The sequence below is a fragment of the Astatotilapia calliptera genome, chromosome 7 (genome assembly GCF_964374335.1).
Source record: "Astatotilapia calliptera chromosome 7, fAstCal68.1, whole genome shotgun sequence".
Taxonomy (NCBI): Eukaryota; Metazoa; Chordata; class Actinopteri; order Cichliformes; family Cichlidae; genus Astatotilapia; species Astatotilapia calliptera.
This window is the reverse complement of record NC_137428.1, coordinates 18,644,828-18,663,720: the sequence shown is the minus strand read 5'-3', so window position 1 is coordinate 18,663,720 and position 18,893 is coordinate 18,644,828. Positions and strand designations below refer to the sequence as shown.

Sequence of the window (18,893 nt, the reverse complement as noted above, 5' to 3'; positions counted from 1 at the left end):
ACCTCTCTGGAGAGAAATAGGAGAGAGAGGAGGGACAAGCTGCACAAGCATCCTGCATTATTGATTATCCAGCAGGGGAATTCCATGTTGAAGGTGAGAATGAAGGCACGCAGGGACACTACACAGCTAATTTCTTATCTCCAGACTGTAGCAGAGGTGGTGTTTGCAGTCCTTAGATTAGAGAGGTGCGCAGGGAAATAACAGCATTGCCTTCTTTGCTACAGCTGCATTACACTGAGGCCCTGAAGGCTAATAAGCCTGTCAGTCAGATGTTTGCACCCTGAAGCGACAGGGCACACTGTAGAAGCGAAGTTTGCAGACTCGTGGACTAGAGAGAAGAAAAAGCTCACCTTCAAAAGGACACCTTGGGAGCACAACGCCTTGGAGGAAGGGACAGGAAGTGTCGTCAAGCCTTGAAAATGTTAAGTGTGTGGTAAAGAATTTGAGAGGCATGAATTCCTAATGTCAAATGGGACTGTAATGAGATATAATGAATGCATAGCCAAACAGGCCAGAAGAGCGGACGATCTGTCTGTTCTGCTTTCCATTCAAAGCGAGGAGACGAAACCAACAGCACAGTCTTTATTGGAATCCAGCCGTGAGCTGCTACAGTAGTTCCTCAGAGCCGCACCTGTGCGCTGATATCTTACACCGCTGCGTTACTATTTGCAGTGTAATCTTCTCAATGTAGCTTCAGCTCTGGCTGTGGTTCAAATGGTGTTGACTGTACAGCGGTTACAGGAAATTACACTGAATGAAAAGGCGTGTGAACAAAGATCGGCAGCAGATTAAAATATGTGCAACGACAGGAAATGTAAGCAGTACAGTAAGCACAGGTTTTCTTTGAACCCCCTCCTTCCATAGCACTCTTCTCCCTAGGTGTCCTGTGTGCAGAAAGTAACAGGAAGTAAGGGTCTAAGACTTTAGTTCATTTCAAGTGATCCACAAATAACCAGAAACAAATTTTTCTTCAGCTGTTTCTCTTTATTATTTTTTCATCCACATGTTATTGCTGTTAAGCTCCCTGCCACGTGTAATGTTGGGAAAAGCCTGATTTCTGTGTTTTGCCTGTACACCTGCAACTTTACACTCCCCCCCTGTGACCTTGTGTGCTTTACCCCTCATCTCCATTTATATTCACTTCGACTCGCAGAAGGTGGCACTTTATTCAACACCATTAACAAGGCAACAGAAACCTTATAAACGTGAAGTTAAACAGCTACTGCTTTTCATCGTCCGTCGTTCCGATTATTATCTCTAGCATTTTCTTCAACATTTTATGATTTCATTTATAAAATGTCAGACATTTAAAGTAACTCAGTTTATTGAATTTTTCAATCTGGTTTGATCTATGGTGGAACATTTTGGCATTTTCATTTCAACTTCATACAATTATTTCTTTTATAACTAAACTGTTGGGATGAGAGTGAAGTTTGATTCACTTTAAACTACTCGAGGTCCTTTTCTCTCGATTGAATGCCAACAATGTTCCCACCGTTTAGGTTAATTCACCCTGAAAACGAAAGCAGATTTGTTGGGTATTCAAGATTTGACAAAGATAGAAGCAAAGAAGAGAAAATCCATCTGCCAAGCTGTCTTTCTCCAAGGTCCTCTCTGATTCCCCAATTATCTTCCCATTCAGTATCTTGTAACAGACTCCCCACTCAGACGGGCGCAATCCATTACTTTCACGGTCATTAGCTTCATGTCGAGTTTCTCAAAAAGAAAATGCTTTTAATTCAAAAATCCCCTTTGGTTTTAAAGGATTGCATCCAAAACAAATCAATTGAATACACGGAATACCTGCAGACATTCCACTCATTTTCCCAGCAGTGCTTTAAGGCCCACGAAATGCAAGTAAGAAAAAAACCATTCTAAAACCCACTAACCTCTGAGAGTACAAAAACATAATGCACAGCGCTACACAGCTGTGCGCAGACCGCAACACATCATTTTCCATTTTTACTGACTTTCTTGTTCTTTTCTTTCCGCCCACCATTACCCGTCGGGTGCTCCTGCAGAAATCGAGGCTTCTCCCAACATCAAAATCACAAGCACTTGCATGGTCATCGTGTATCTTTAGTTTGTACCACAGTGAACCATCATACAAAATAATCTTTTAACGTCGACTACTAGCAAAAATAAAACGTGTTCCCTCGTTGGCTTTGAATTCTACGCTAAATTGACTTTAACGGTGCAAGAGGTGCTACATGTATTCTGCTAAACATTCTAGTCACTAAAAAGTAAATTAGCTCATTATTTTATTACAAAAATACTAAATCTGTCCACAGGCTAATCAACTGTACAATAGAGTACTTTCCAGGAACTGGTATCAGCTACTGTGTGCCTGTACTGTGTCACAAGTGGGTGGAACGATTAAAGGCCCTGAAATAGAGCCCAGTGCAAACATAGGAGGGTCTGATAGTAAATATTAGATTAAAAGCTGATTGCAGAAGATGATGGAAGTTTTCCAGGAGATCAATAGCTCCTAGCTCCGCTGAGGGACGTTAGGGTCCTCCTGGCTGCTCTCCAGCAGCTCATCCTCAGAAAAGCTGATGTGAAGGCAGGTATCATTCATCGGGGAGAAGGGCAGCGGGTGGCCACAAGTGTCCGACTGTGAAGTGAGGGTGGGGGCTTCAGTGGGATACGACTCAGCGGCTGAGAGAACGGTTTCCCCCCTCTCCTCCACGGGACTGTTACAGCCACTGGAGGCTGTTAAAAATGTCCCACGGTCCCCGAACAGGTCGTCGTCGTCACGCAGGGGCGACAGCAGGGACTTGGTTTCGGAGCGCACGCCCGAGTCCTCGCTGGTGGAGCAGGAGCTGCTCTCGCCGTTGCTCAGGGAGTGGAAGTCACCGGATGACAGCGAGCTGGGGGTGATGTCAGGGAACGAGATACTGCTGCTACGGCTGGGGGCTGCGTCGTTAGAGGTGACCTCTGCGGGCGTAGGCGCAGCTGCGACCTCTGACCCTGGAGACAATGTCCTGCTAGCTCTCTTGCGGTTTACGGAAGGTGGAGGAGGGTCGAGTTTGGGGATTATCTGCCTGCACCTGTCGGTGAGAAAACAGAGGCACCGGTTAGTGAAGCCTTCAACCGGCTAACATGTTGAGAAACAGTAGATTCATGAGCACATTTTCTGTTTGGTTTTTTTTGGGTTTTTTTTTGCTTATTTATATTCAGCATAATTTTCTACATTATTAGTAGAAGAATGCACCTTGAGCCAGTTTTGCTCCATCAGTCACATTATACTCCATTAACCTGAGTGCACTGTGGTGTAAGCTGCTACTACACGACACAGTGACTCTGTCTCTGGCTCCCTGTTGTTCCGGCTGTCTAGGAACTTATCTACATCCCACAGCTTCTCTGCGGGGGAAACGGAGGGACGGGCGAAGAAAAAGAGCCAAAGACTGCGGGAGGGGAAGCGTAAAGAAGCAAGGAAAAAGCTGCAGGCTTTCCCCCAACCAGAAATAGCTACATTGCTCACTCTGATTTTACCACCATAACATCATGACAAGCACCAGTGCTCACAACCACACTCAATTATAGGCATTCTCTTGGAAAATGATTCCTGACAAACATCCGATAACAAGCCTCACTTCCTCCCCGACTCCTCCCATTTACATTATAACTGTGGCTGCTAACTTCGTTCCCCCGAGAAATCTGGTCCGTGGGTGAATCCTGGGCTGAGTAATGAACTTATGTGACCTAATGATGTATTTGCCGTCTCCACACGAGGATGATGATGACAGCTACAGTAATGATGGGGAAAACATCTCCTGAGATAATTATCCGCCATTTCCTACACTAACAAATGGAGCAGCACAACGTAGCACAGGAAGGTAAAAGTCAACCTGAACTCCACTGACTCCAAAGGCACAGGGGGGTATCATTAGTAAGCCAGTGTAGCTGTGGGGATTGCAATGCAGATGAAGAAAAATGTAGCAATGAAAGGGCCGGCATTCAAAGGTTGTGGTTCCCTGAGAATGGAGCCGACTGCTTTAGGATCCCTCGACTTTTCCTCAAAGGACAGCATGTGGTAACTTTTTTATTTTCAGTTAAATGTATTGGAAACTGTTTTTATGGACTGACACAAAATGTGGCACCTGCATCAACGGTGGCCAAAGGCTGAGTTTTAATGAGGTTAGCAGGTTAACATTTGTGGTTTTCCATGAAACGATGTTAAGAAATTTTTGGTGGAGACATTCATGTTTATACTCAAAGTAGCACACATAGTGAGCCCTAAAGGCAAATGAATCCACTTGATTCTTACTCATATTTAGCTTCTTTTTGGGCTGGTAGGTTCACTGTTCACGCACAATCTGCTCATTTAACGGTTTGACTCTGCAGCAAGTTTAAATGGTGTTATTTTTAAAGTGCTGCCAAGTTGTGGCTTGGATTCCAGCTGGATTGAGCATCAGGCTATTTTCTTTTCCTCTACTTTCTGTCACTATTTTGATTTAGCACTACTCTGGAAGACCAGGACATACAACTGGGATTGGGGTTGTCAACAGAACAGATACTGCTGATATCTTTCAATACCAAAATTCTGAAAATGTGACAGTACTTTTGTGTTTTTGCCTTAAGTACTCTAGCAGGCCTTTGTACTGAAGCTGTGAATCTTCTGGAACTGAACGAGATGAAATATGCCAGGAAGTGTTTTAGTTTATCCTCACTTGCTAAAGAAATAAAACAGGAACACACACAAGCACAGGATAAACTACACTTGGAAGATTGTGACTAGTACAGCTGCTGTAATTGCTTTGCCACGCTCATTAATAAGACGGCTGGTATGGAAGTACTTAGTATTCGAGGTAGATGACCAACGAATTCGTCAACCAATTCGCCAAAGGCAAAATGTAAAAATGCTGTCATGTCATTGCAAGGGACGAGGAAATAGTTCCAATACTTTAGCGAACCACTTAAAACAACTGACATTCAACAGCATCCAAAGTTAAGTCAGCTATAGTGCTGATTGTAGGGCTGCCACAAACGATTATTGATAGTCGACTAGTCACCGATTATTTTTGCGATTAGTCGACTAATCAGATCATCATCCATTGAACGTAAAAGTACAGCTTATTGCACCAGCAGCATCTGCTCTTATATAACTATCATTAGCTTACAGCTTTAAGTGTTTAAGGTCTGTGCTAACTAAAAATAAAGACAAGATGATAGTTAATTGAATTCTAATTAAATGTGCAGATTGTTTCGGTGGAGTTTAATAAACTCAGCCGATTTACTCAGGAACAAATAAAATACTGAAAAAAGCCAAACAATAACATTTTTAAGTTATCTAAGTGACTTGTATATGTTTAACCTGAGTAGGGCGGTGGGTTTGAAAACGATCTGCCGGGAGTCCGGTGCTCTTATGGCCCCCGGCTAGCTATCGAGCTAGTGGGTAACAGACACCTCCGAAAACGTCGGAGCGCTTTTGAAAATATGTGGTGTCTTGATAAACTGAGCAGATATTTGAGGTTTACACAGCTACATTCTCGCCTGAAAATATGTTAAACGTTTATTTTGTGACCCAGAAAGAATAATAAGAGTAATATTAAAACTAACTAGCTGCCGCCATTGTTGACAACTGCGCTGGGCCGCGCTATGAATTCTGGGACACAGTTTCTTCTTCTTCGGGGTTTAACGGCAGCTGGCATCCTTGTACATGCAGTGCTGCCATCTTCTGTTTCAGTCCGTTATTACACTCTTAAATCCTGCCATTATTCCTGCTTTTGGGATCTTACAAAGCTTCAAATGACGCGTCGACTATTAAATCAGTCGTCGACGATTTTGATAGTCGACGTAATCGTGACTAGTCGACTAATCGTGGCAGCCCTAGCTGATTGGCTAAATTAAAGTAAATTATTGCTTCAATAAATGCTTAAACTAATGTTAATGTATATAACATTACAACTTCTAATATTAACATTTTAAATAAATACTCTGCCAACACCATGTCTGTATTTTAAAGTTACAGTGTGTAAAATCTCACCACTAGACGTCAGTAGATTTCTTTACCCTTCCCAATTCAAGAGCACAATCCTAGCTATGGTGGCCACCGTTTATTTGTATTGAGTGTCAGTCTGCTAACCCTTTCTGCTGTGAGCGAAACTTTGACATTTAGCAAATAAGCTCTCATACATTATGAGAATGTAATCAAGTTGTTTATCAGAGTGAAAGCGTGATTTGTAACATACATGAGCCTAACATTAGCTGGCATGACGTTAGCTTATAACCAGCTGTTGTTGCTGGATAAAACATGTATTATCCTTCACATCTTGAGTCTGAAGAGCTAATTTAAATTTTATTATTATGTAACATAACAGCTTTCATTCTATATTATGTAGAGCTACAGAGTGTTAGTGATTAAACAGTAGATACTTTAGCAAGAAAATACTGAAAATAGGTCACTGAACTTTAAAAATCCAATGCTCAGTTAGTCCCGTTAGGTGTACAGAATACAAGATGAGCTAAGGACTGGGGTCAGACTTTTGACTGTGAAATGGCCCACAGTAGCCCACAGTGATCAAGTCGTCCAGTGCTCATTATCCTATAAAGTCAAGTGATTATTATGAGAGTACCTGCAATGACAGTACAAACACAGTTCAAAAGAGAACATGAGTGCTTACTTCTGGTGTATCATTTGATCAGCAATTAGATTCAGTTGAGGTCACTGTGGATTTATCTTTTTTTCACAATGCAGCTGGAAAACTACTACTTCCACTACTTCTAAATTGAGGCAGGGCACAAAGACAAGCGCAGTCACAATTCCCGGCTGATCCCAAGCTAACCAGCAGCAAATGACTCCTCAGCAATCTTCTACGCATCCAACTGGAATCTCATATAGGGTGTGATATTAAAACTAGTTTAGTTGTTGTGCACCTGCCAGCTGCTTTGGATTCCACCCCAGCTCCTCCCTTAGTGCTGTGTGTGACTTAATTGTCATATTGGTCAGTGAATGCCACTCGGATCTGTGCTGCAGGTCTTGCTGCTGCTATGGGAGGAATGCTCCCGGTTGGCCTTTCCACGTTTCATAAATGCTGATTAATATAAATTAACTCTGATGTAAATACAGTTCTGTTTTGACTGTAGTGGTCCTGACTAGAGCTGGGCGATATGAGATTTTTTCATATCACGATATGTTTTTTTCATTTCAGGCGATAACGATATCTATCACGATATAAGCCAAATAACTATATTTGTAAGATTTAAATGTGCCGTTGCTCACAAGTAAAATGTGAAATAATCAGCAGCTTGTTTTTATTTAAATATTTATTTCCCATAATAAGTTCAACAGGGTAGATGTACTTAAGGAACATGAGACTTTTTCAGATAAATAAAGGCAAATATTGCAAACTACACAAAAGGCAGCCGCTAAAGCGTTTAAGTTTCAAAATAGGACAAACGAAACAGACTAAATTGTCAATTCCACTTAGAAACAAAATATTAATTCTAAAAATAAATCTTAGTTTGTTTTACAGAAGAACAGACAAAACTGACTAACTTTTGTCAATATCAAATAAACTGAGAACTAAAAGGAAATTCTCAAGCTCTCCTTGTTGTATAGCTGAGCTTTTCAAACAGTTTTAACAGTTACTTTAGTCTGACAAAAGCCGAATGACGAATTAGCGCTTCCAGTCAGAGACTGAGGCTACGTCCACACGTACATGGGTATTTTTGAAAACGGAGATTTTCCGTTTTCGTTTTAAAAAATAATCCCGTCCACACATAAAGGCAGAAATGAAGGAAAACGCTGCTATGAACATGCCAAAGCAGCAGGTGGCGCTAGATTCCTAACCGTGCCTAAATGTTGGCCAATCAGAAGTCTAGAAGCCTCGGTGGGAAAAAGTAAACAAAGCTGGGGCATAGAAGCAGAACCGAGTCGTAAGTGTGGAGGGACAGTAACTGTGTGTATATGTAAGCATTTAAACACTGCAGAGAGTAGAATTAACAGTAACAGTATTGTAGAAATTCATTTCACCGAAACAATAACGTGGCGCAGTGTGACGCATGCACCAGTTTATTGTATTTCCAGACTTGCTTTCGGCACAATTTACAGTGCACGCTACTCTGTTTTTGTCAGACTTGAAATAGCCGAAATACCTTCACACTACGGAACTTCTTTGGCTCTTCCGTTTGACAATCTCTCCGGCATTGGAACCATCATCTGTTTTCTCTTCGGTCACGCTCGGTTGATTTTTCTAGTCGGCACACTCATTTCCTCCATTACGCGCTGGCTCCATTACCCGCTGGCTGCTTCCCAAACAAACACACGTGCGGCTTGGCACTTGTGCTGTACGTAACAAGTCACGCGACGTGACGCTGCGGCCGTGACGCTGCGGCTCTGCGCTACTTAATTTGGATTGGCTGACCTTTTTTTTTTCTTTTTTTTTGAGGACAAGAGCGGCGAGGTCTATCGCGATAGCTTAATTTCTCTATCGAGTAAAAGTTATATCGCGATACATATCGTTATCGTTCTATCGCCCAGCTCTAGTCCTGACTGAACTTGATTAATTACAAGATTTCTGATGGTTTCTTTAATAGCTGCTTGTCACACATGCAGCAGAACAGTACGTGAGACCTCTGGTGCTTTATGGCGGTGGATGGTCTTCTCAGATTCTCTCGGTAAATCAAAACATGCATGTGACAAAAACACACACTCACACTCTAAAATATCTCACAGAGCCGACTCTAACAGATCGAGTCTAAGACAGGTACATAAAGATGTGCCGCTCCTCCAGCCCTGCTCTGACAGTTTTACAGCTCAGGCCAAACCTCCACAGATAAAATAATACCACGTCTTGACAAGAACGTTTCCTCTCTTCTGGCAAAACCGGGAGAGACAAAACAATCCAACAAAAGGTGGAAAACAGAGACAAAAGTGCTGTGCATAAAACATTTGTGACTCATTGATTACCTCAATGCTAATGCGGCTTCTAAATTTGCAGAAGCACATTTGAATGTAAATAGAGGTTACGCAGTCATTAGCAGAGAAATCACTGGCGAGACCTACGCACGAGCCAGCGAACACCCACACTGTTCATCCACTGCATGCACAGCCTCATGCTTGTGCCACAGACACATGCTCCACATGCTGGTTACCATGAGTAATACTCACATAGAGGGAGGAGAAGGGGCAGAGAAGAGGAGGAAGAGGAAGAGAGGAAGGGGGCTTAGGCAGTGGCAGAGAGCTCCCCGGGCTCCCAGGGAGAAGCAGGTTGGTGCGGTAAACGATGAGAGGGATGGGGATGGGGACAGGGCGATGAAAGGCATGAGCTGGGGGGGTTTAAGGCAGTGGCTGATGATATCTCGTTAGGAAATGAGGGATGGTTAGAGGAAGAAGAGGATGAGCAGGAGCGGGTCCTCACACCTGTACCAAAGAGAGGCCACAATTAGACGACAGAGAGTCGGGGAGCTATGCATGTGGAAGGAATAACAGCTAAAAGGTTTTGGATTTGAACATTTCCATCATTGGTACCCTCCGTGGTAATATCTAATACCACACAGTAGCAGACAGGAATGGAGATATTCGGTCGAGCAGCTGGGTGTGGAAGTATTTTCCCCCATTCTAAACTCAGCTTCAACAAGTCAATAATAACTTCGGTGTTACATAAGGTGGAAACATGCACTTCCCTGACTAGACCAAAGGTTTTTCCATCAGTCTGACTTGGTGCGTGGCGCTGAATACAGCTGCAAATGCCAGCAAGAGGTGAAAATCAGAGAGATAGCGCATTCAAAATGCTTTGTGGAAAATATGCATTTTACAAAAGTCACCTTTAGCTGACCTGAAATCCAAAGGTAGCATTGCAAAGTACTGCATGACCTCAATTCCAAAATACCTGGAGTGCTGTGTAAAATGTAAATAAATACACAAAGCAAAGCTCTGCAAATCTCACAAACCCATATTTTACTTGCAATATAATGTGGAAAACATAACCAATGTTTAAAATGAGAAAATGTACCAATTTAAACAAAAAATAGGGTCATTCTGACGTTGATAGTAGCAACACATCTTTTAAAAAAAGCTGTGAAGTAGGGAAGGGGCCATGTTCACCATGGTTTAACAATACTCGATAAACATCTGGGAACTGAAAAGACCAGGTGCTGGACTTTTGGGAGAGGGATGTTGTCCCATTTTATTTGTGATATATGAATCTAACTGCTCAACAGTCCTGGGTCTTCTTTGTCATCATTTTTATTTCATAATGGACCAAATGTTTTAAATTAGTAAAAAGTCTGGACAGCAGGCAGGGCAGCACCTGGACTTTTCAACTACAAAGCTGTGCTGTTTAATAGCTGCAGTAAGCGGTTTAGGATTGTCTATCTAAAATATGAAATGCCTTCCTTGCAAAACCTGTTTGCACCTTTCAGCACTCATGATGCTTTTGAGATGTGCAAACTGCAAATTATGCAGACAATAATGCACCCCCAATACAATCAGAGATGCAATTTCTATTCTTTACTCCAGAGAATGCAGTGTCCACGTTTTCCAAAAATAATTTCAGTTTATCCAACCGCAGAACAATTTTACAGTTTAATTTAGTCTATTTGAAATGAGCGTTGGTTCAGAGAAGACAGCAGAATTTCTGAGCAGTGTTCACATATGGGCACTTTGTTGAATGTTAGAGCTTTAACCTCTATTTGTGGATGGCAAAATGAACTGTGTTTACAGACAAATACTTTTGGAAGTGTTCTTGAGCCCACGCAGTGACTTTACAGACAGAATCACGCCTGTTTTTAATGCCTTGCTTCCTGAAGGCCAGAAGATATGGAAATCTAGTATTGATTTTTATCCTTCTTTCTTACGCACAGAGATTTCTCCAGATTTTCTTAATGTTTTGACAATGCTATGTACTACTGATGATGCTTTTCTCAAATTCTTCACAATTTTACATTATTCTGAACTTTTCCACAATTTGTAGCACCAGGTTTTTGCAGACCAGTGAAACCACTGCCTGTAAAAACCATGTTACTGACCTGTTAACCTAGTTATTCCCCCCAACAGCTGTTTCTTTGTAGTGCTACTTACTTTTCTAGCCTTTTTGGCTTTTGTCAAATTCAAAAAGCGCTAATACCATTTTACAGAATTTTGTTCGTTTATTTACATTTTCACAGCAATTCTAACATTTTTGGAATTTGGAATTTACTTAAAACTGAAAGGATTACTGTCATTCACTGTGCTGGTTATTCTGGCACTATAAGTTACTGCATTTTTTTCATGTATTGTAATCTGTAAAAACTGGACAGAACACAAAACCTTGAGGCCTGTCAATTGCCTTAGAACAGCAATGCAAGTCAACTACTTTAGGCATGCATAAATAATGTCAATAATTACCTCGCTTGAAAATAATTTGTGGTTAAATTAAAAACTTGCAGAGAAAACAAAAGCTGCTGGTGTAGCTACAGTAAAATATCTCCAAGCTGCTGTCGCTTTGCTGCTAGCTTTCTACATGCTACGTTAGCGATCCTGCTAGCAGCTAATGATGCATGGTTTGAACTGAAATGTGCCAGCTCTGACATCCAATCCAATCCAGTTTTTCGAGTCAGGACTGAACTGAGCTCACGACTGGACTCCATTAGATTGGATTGGTGCATTGCTACTTGGTGGCACATGATAAATCTGCAAAGTAGTGATTAATTTTCCTTCCATAACTCAAAAATATCACAAAAACAAAATATCTTCTTAATAAAAAACTTTCCACAGACAAGTCTATTACTTAAGAAATGGTTAGTAGATGGAGTACCAGTGCCTTTTCCCTGAATTATTTTACTACCAAAGATATGTGACAGCCTTTTCACTGTCTGTTCTTGAACTAATAAATCTCACATGAAAATAAACGAACAGAGCGGAGAGAGGAGCAAAGGCTTTTTAAAACATTTATTTACAACCTAAGTACACATGACTAATTTTTTAACCATTAAATAAAAAGGAACAAAGCAGTCAATCACGAAGAGAAAGAAGAAAAGAAGTAGGACGTGTAAACTCAAAGGGGACGCTGGGCCTTTGTAAAAGCATCTTGTTTTTCTACAGAAACTAACACTTAACCCCAGTCGAGGGTGTTGGTTAGATGTCCGTGTGGGACGTTTAAGTTTGTAGATGGACGAACGTGAAAGTCTGCAAAACTTCAAAATTCCACTAATTTTTCTGAAAAGCAGAAACCTGCCAATTTGAGTGCCTGTCAAAGCTCATTCTTACAAACTTTCCAGCTTTGCAGACATCACATTCAGCCCAATCTGAGTCCGAAGGCACGAATGAATCTTGCTGAAAAACTGTCAAAAAACATTACAGTAACTGTTTGTGAAAAACAGCATGCAAATTCAGCGGACAGTATGGGTTCTGCCCAAATGCCTAAAACCATTATCCAGTACGCTCCCATCACATTTGTGCAATCAAATTATCAGCCGGCGAGGTCTGATAGTGCAGCTCGGAAACAGAGACCATGATGTGATGAAGCAGCAAAATGAAGAAAAGATGGAGGAGAAAGGAATATCATGAGATAGGTCAGGAAATGTGATTATGCAACATGCAGTCCTGTCGGAGAGAGTGGAAGAGAATGCAGTGTATACAGTGCAGTGTATGCCACGGGAAAGTATGACTCACTTGTGAATATAAGCTGGCTACTATATGTTTCTGTCTGAGCTCTGTGTGGGCAGGCTGCAGCTTTTAGCAGCATTGTGGCTCAAGGGATGTCAATCTTTGGTCTGTCTACCACTTTGGTCCAGGTAGAGATATCTCACTAACGTATGGATTGACTCAACATTTTGTACAAACGTCCGTGCACTCAGGAGTCTCCGCTCACTTTAGTCATCCTCTTACTCAGCTCAAAGTTGTGGCAACAAAGTGTATTTTAAGCCTACTATAACATCCTGTTTTGATCCCACTCGTGTTGTGTAAAGGTTGACTCACTACACGGCTGGCTATACACCGAACGCTATAAGCGGCAACATAAAGCACCGGGGACAGCTGGCGAGCTGAAGAACACACATATGAATTTGTAGGATAATGCGTGGTGATTTTGCATTAACAGTGCCAATAGATTCTGTCACTCTGCTTGACCAGTGCTAGATATGGGAGCAAGGGAGGGCGGGGAGGGGGGTAAAGAAGAGATGGGAGGGAGAAGATGGCACTGGAGGACCTGTCTAGTCATTCGCAGAACATAAAATTGGGCCACTCAGGCTGTAAACATTGATCCGCTGGGGAAATCCAGAAAACAAAAGCAAATGGAAGCAATAAAATTTGCTATGCAGCGGGTGGGGGAGGGCAGACACAGGAGGTGTCTCACTGCGTCAAAGGTAATGCAAAGGAGTTTGGCAAACGGGTGGGCTGGGGGGACACAATAACACAAAGGAGATGAAGTTTCCATTTTTCCACTGCCGCCCCCACCTCCCCTCTATTTTTCCTATGCTGTAGCAAATTTACAAGATCTGGCTGGGCTACATAAGCTTCATCACATCACCTAATCTAAACAGCAAAAAAGGTCAAAACTGTTTGTTGTGTATTTCTTCTGCTCAGCAGTAACCCTGACTTTCATCCCTTTTGTATGTCGTTTGTGTAAGAGCCGGGCATCAAATTTCAAGATTGCTTTTTACATAAAGATGATGTCACTCAGGAGAGGACGCTAACACAAGCCAATACAGGAGGAGGAGGATGAGGAGGAGGGTGGCAGCCAGAGAAAAGTCACTTTGGTGGTAAGTTCCTGAGCTACTTCGTCTTTTAAAATAGAAAATGTGGTGGGGCAGTGAAACAGCGGGAGCGAGAGGGCCTTGCATGCGAGCCGCACACTCCCAGAAGAATTCAATATTCGGATGGAAATGTACAGTAACAGGACGCTTCTCTTTGGAAGACGTCTGAGGTTAACCTTTGTTTTTTCTTTTGCTTATGCAAAAAAAAAAAAAAAGATAGTAGCAGGGTAGAGTTTCAGGTTGTGAATGGATGTGAGTGGGGACTGGCTGGGACGAAACCACAGGCTATGAGTCTGGATAAGCACAAGCAATCTGCCAGGTCAACTTCCCATTTTCCTCCTTCACTGTTTTGAAATCATCTTAAAGATGCTCTGTAGAGCCAATTTAAGTGTGTGAATGAAAGGAAAAGGAAACTGGATAAAAAGGAAATTACTAAAAGAGTTTATCCTGACTGAGAACTCTCCTGGATCTTTTGTAGTAAAAGTTTAGAGCAGGAGGGGTTTTAAGAGCATTTAAACCTAATTAAAAAGTGATTATACACAGTAGTTCTATATATGTTTGCAAGGCATGTGTGTGTGTGTGTGTGTGTGTGTGTGTGTGTGTGTGTGTGTGTGTGTGTGTGTGTGTGTGTGCGTGCACAGGTATCACTGGGCGGCATGCCAGACAATTTAGATGCTGAGTCAAAGGTAAGGTAGTAAAAGCAATTCACAAGATAAAATGTGCAAGCGAGAAATGGAGCCTCGAGTAAGCCTGAAAAGCAAAACACATTAATAATGAATTATTGCAAGAAAACGATCACATTTACTGTCCTTATTCTCTCGATGTGTGGTTTAATGGCTTCTCAACATGAGTTTGTTTCATGAAACAGAAACACGAGGCCAGAGTTTAGAGCTGATGGAGTTTCGTGTGTTTCTCTTAAATCTCATTCCCTCTCATGAGCAACTCCAATCCCCTCTTTGTTTGTCTAACCCGAAACCTTCTCTCCCCCGTGTTCTGTAATCCCCTGACTGCAGTCACACTTTGATTAGCTGGAGGCGTTTTCTGCTGAGTCGAGCTGTTCCCCGCTAATAACACTGAAAGCTAGCGGATGTGTATGTCGCTGCGTAGCCTGGTTACCCCAAACACAAACTGACATAAGCAGCATGCATGGCCATTAAAGGAGCTTAACGTTCGGGGGAAATGTTCAGCAAGTTGGACGAGGATATGTGTGCTAAATGTCAATCTATACTCCTTAGTTTAACTTAACAGGAGAAACAGCTAATGCTGTTCAGTCCAAAGTTAGCAAAACCCGCCTGCTAGCGTCGTTAAAGGTTACCAATCCAATCAACTTCTTTGAAACAAAGTTCTGCTTGTTATTACTTTTCAGTTTTTTATAATACTCCACATCATTCACATTTAACTCTAGAATACTAGTATACAGAGTTAATGCTGACTGCAAGGTGACTAGGTCCTGTGGCTGCACACTAAGCCTAAATCTTCACCACTCTTCCACCGTGCTTGACAGTTGGAATGAGTTCCAATTTGGTTTGTTTTTTACCAAATGTGCCACTGTGCATTAAACCAAACACCCCTCCACCTGTCCAAAGGAGATTTTTGCAGAATTCTCAAGATTTGTTTAGGTGCAACTTTGCAAACTTAAGCCATGCTTACGCATTCTTTTTAGAGAGAAGAGGCTTTCTCTTACCAACCCTTCCAAACAAGTCATACTTTTCCAGCGTTTTTCTAATCGTACAATCATGAACTTTAACATTTAACATGCCAACTGAGGCCTGTAGAGTCTGAGATGTAGCTCTTGGGTTTTTTTGTAGTTTCTCTGAGAATTGCACAGTCTGACCTTGGGGTGAATTTGCTCCTGGGAAGGCTGGCAAGTGTGTGGAATATTTTCCACTCTTAAATAATCGTTCTCACTGTAGGATGATGGACAACTTGTGTGGAAATGGCTTTATAACCCTTCCCAGATTGATGACAGCAACAATTGCCTCTTTGAGATCAGAGCTAATGTCCTTCCTCCTCGCCATTTCGTTAACACACACACTTGCATGCTCGAGACCAGCAAAACTGCCAAAACGTTTCCTTTTAGAGAGGTGCTCACACTTGCTGATGATGAATAAATCAAATGCATTTGATTAGCAGCACCCGGCTGCTAATTACCCTCTTAACTCCTTTAGAAGCAATGAAGGTGTAGATAAATTTTTATGCACAGCATGTGCATTTGAACTTTTACTAATTAAATAACTACACAGTGCAATATGGCATCTGTAGTTGTTCATCTGAATTTTACTTTATTTTAAAAGCCACATAATTTTTGTTCTTATCTCCTGATATGTAAAACGACTGATTGACTATACAAGCCGTATTTCTCTTCTGTCATCATGGACATGGGAGATGGATGAGCAAAATCTCCACGCCCCACCACTATCTGGTGGATACATCGCTGCTGCTATTACCAACAAACAGTGCTATGTTGATCACACTGCTGTGAAGGCACAGACTCTGAACTGTTAGTGGCAGGGCTTTGCCTAGGCTAGATAGCCAAGGAATTTTCATATACCAAATTCCCCCCTCAGGCAACTGCATGTGATGTCCTCCACTCTCTGAATTCTTGTATAAAAGAATTCTCACTCTTGTGTATTTGAGGAAGTGATATGAACAATTTCCCAATGCTGGGATAAGCCAATTTGTTGTTTGTAATAGCGTTACAACAAAACAGAAATTTCTGTATGTATGTATATGTAATTGCTTCACTCCAGCCACCCAATATTGTCTTTTTCTTTACAATAAACATGAAGACAGCAGTCTTACTTTTCATCCATGCTGGCAGAGTTTCGGGATGTGAACGGGACAATCTCATTGCCGGACATCTCCTTGTCTTCCACAGCGCCATTTGCTCTGATGAAGGGGTCCAGGTCATTGTTGGCTGAGGCTGGTGGTTTGACGCCGCTCTCCATGTTAAGCAGATTGAGGTAGGACTCAGCACAGCCCACCTGGGTGGGCGACAGGGGCGAGGTTTCGAACAGCCGTGAGGGCGTGGAGGTGATGAGGTGGTCCAGGGTCTGACTGTAGTGATTCTTCAGATTTAAGGACAGGGACTTTGCTGATGCTGAAACTAAGCCACCTGATGACTGCTGGCCATCTGAGAAAAACAGAAAAAATGGGAGACAAATCAAGAAGAGGTTTAATGACACGAGTCACCTGTAACCAGCATGCAGACTTTTTAGAATAGTTTGTTAAGATTTCTAACTTTCATTATAGAAAAAGATCTGGTTGTGCACTGATCTCAGGCCAGCCGCACCTGAGGTCAGCAAGATTTTCTCTAAGCCAACACAACTAATGTAGAGACTGACAGCTCTGCCTCTAGTTAGTTTCATTCTTTTAGCTGAAAAAGAACAAAGAATAAAGGCTGTTATCATCACCTTCTCACTGAGAAGTAAGATATTGCTGAGGGGAAGTGTTTTTAATCCACTGCGCACAGTATGATTTATGCCACTGTGCGTTACACAGGAATGCGTGGGGGGGGGGATAACACAGTATGGGGTTGATGCATGGTTCTCGATTTTAATTTTCAAGCCTGTATAAAAGCGCAGTAGTCCTTTCAACGTAAAATGTCATCTGTCGGGCTGGCAGCCACACACTCCTTTTCAGTTTGGTTAAATTTCTCCAGGCTGAATTGCTCGACAGTTTATGCTGAAATTTCATCTTCCATCACCACAAGCACAGATGACAATGCTGGCAAGCGCGGGAAATCGGTGAGTGAGCGTGGCTTGTGTCGTGACTTTCATCCACAGGCCAAAAAAAAAAAAGGAGTGAGCAATCAAGACCGCAGCACATAGACAACCTGACCTGACAACAAATTACTCAAAAGGCAACATGCTGTTCTCAGCAGTCACCCCTCCAGTCGCCTACCGTGTCCATTAGCTTGCAGCTCCTGTTGCGGCTGCCCTGGGTGTGTTGCTTTCAGGGCGCGGGCCTCCAGCTCTTTCAGCTGCTGCACGAGCAGGGTCAGGTGTTGCAGCAAATCCCTGTTCTGCAGCAGCAGCTGGTGGACGCGGGCCTGAGCCTCGATACGAGCGGCGGTCTCTGCTGCCATCTGATCTTTCAGCAGCTGTACCTGGAGAGAGAACAAAGGCCGAGGTGTGTTTTGTTTGAGTGGGAACATTTCTGACCTGAGCGTGCAAAATGGAAACATAAACAGTGTTCTTATACATCGCACCCGGCATAAGCTCCAGAATTTTGCGGAGACAAATTTAGATTTACGTTACTTTCTATATTTATAATAACTAGACTGCAATGGGAAGTGCTGACATTCTGGCTGTTTGGGTCTAAGACTGACTAAGTGGTTGGTGCAGAAGACTTACTGCATTCAAATGTTTTGTTATCATCATTTGTGTGTCTATGTTTCAGCCCAGGCAGTGAGATATTAAGCTGCAATAACTGTCCTTCCATTACTGTGTCAGTTCTGCCCTCTAGTGGGACAACATTAATATGAGAAACACAGAGAAGCAGGTAATAAACTGTTTGTTGCTGTTTTCTCATTATGCAAATTCGGAATGTGCTCTGGGGTGAAGCAGAGAAAAGTCTACCTTATTTTTGTGCATTATCCATGTACGTTTCTAAATAGGCCAAAGGAAGTTTAGTCATTTTTGCCATTAGGCAAATTCACAGCATGAGCCAGGATCAACCTAAAAAGTTACTGGCAATAGCAAAAATCATTTATTTTAATTCTGAGTAATGAAATGCCATCTTCAAAGTGCCTCTAATAATCTGAAATCCTGCTGGTAGAAGACGATAATAAAAAACATAAAAGAATATTTTTTAAATGTTAGTTATTTATGAAGTGTGAATAGAGACATTTACCACTTAATATCTGACGTGCAGCTAAGTCCAGTTACAGTGAATCTCATCATAAAGCTCTGAATCTGTATTTTTATTACATGTACAGCAGAGGATTAAAAAGTATTCTGTACTTTGGGATTTTTGTGTGTGTCTAATGCTGTACACCCTGTAAGACTGTGTGTATATGATTCTTACCTGAGCAACAGCCACGTGTGTGTGCTGCTGCTGCTGCTGCAGCTGCTGCTGAAGAAGCTGCAGGTAGTGCTGTGATGCCAGCGGAGTAATAGAAGGAGAGCAAGGGCTGCTGGGAGTAATGCCTTGGGATGTCACAGTGAAGAGGGACCTTCGATCGAAGTCCTAACCCCAGACAAACAACACGG

At 42.2% G+C, this 18,893-nt stretch overlaps 1 protein-coding gene across 3 annotated transcripts in view; it reads right to left on the bottom strand.

Moving 5' to 3' along the window:
* Positions 1-963: 963 nt before the first annotated feature.
* Positions 964-18,893, bottom strand: part of LOC113025520 (carboxyl-terminal PDZ ligand of neuronal nitric oxide synthase protein) — a 57,108-nt gene continuing 39,178 nt past the window's right edge. For all 3 annotated transcript variants that reach the window (XM_026173362.2, XM_080303571.1, XM_080303570.1), the window contains 4 exons: positions 18,709-18,870; positions 17,584-17,788; positions 16,483-16,813; positions 964-3,050 (listed from right to left, as the gene is read on the bottom strand). In XM_026173362.2, coding sequence (XP_026029147.2) covers positions 2,489-3,050; positions 16,483-16,813; positions 17,584-17,788; positions 18,709-18,870 — 1,260 coding nt within the window. In that variant the 3' untranslated portion in view covers positions 964-2,488. The remainder of the gene's footprint in view (positions 3,051-16,482; positions 16,814-17,583; positions 17,789-18,708; positions 18,871-18,893) is intronic.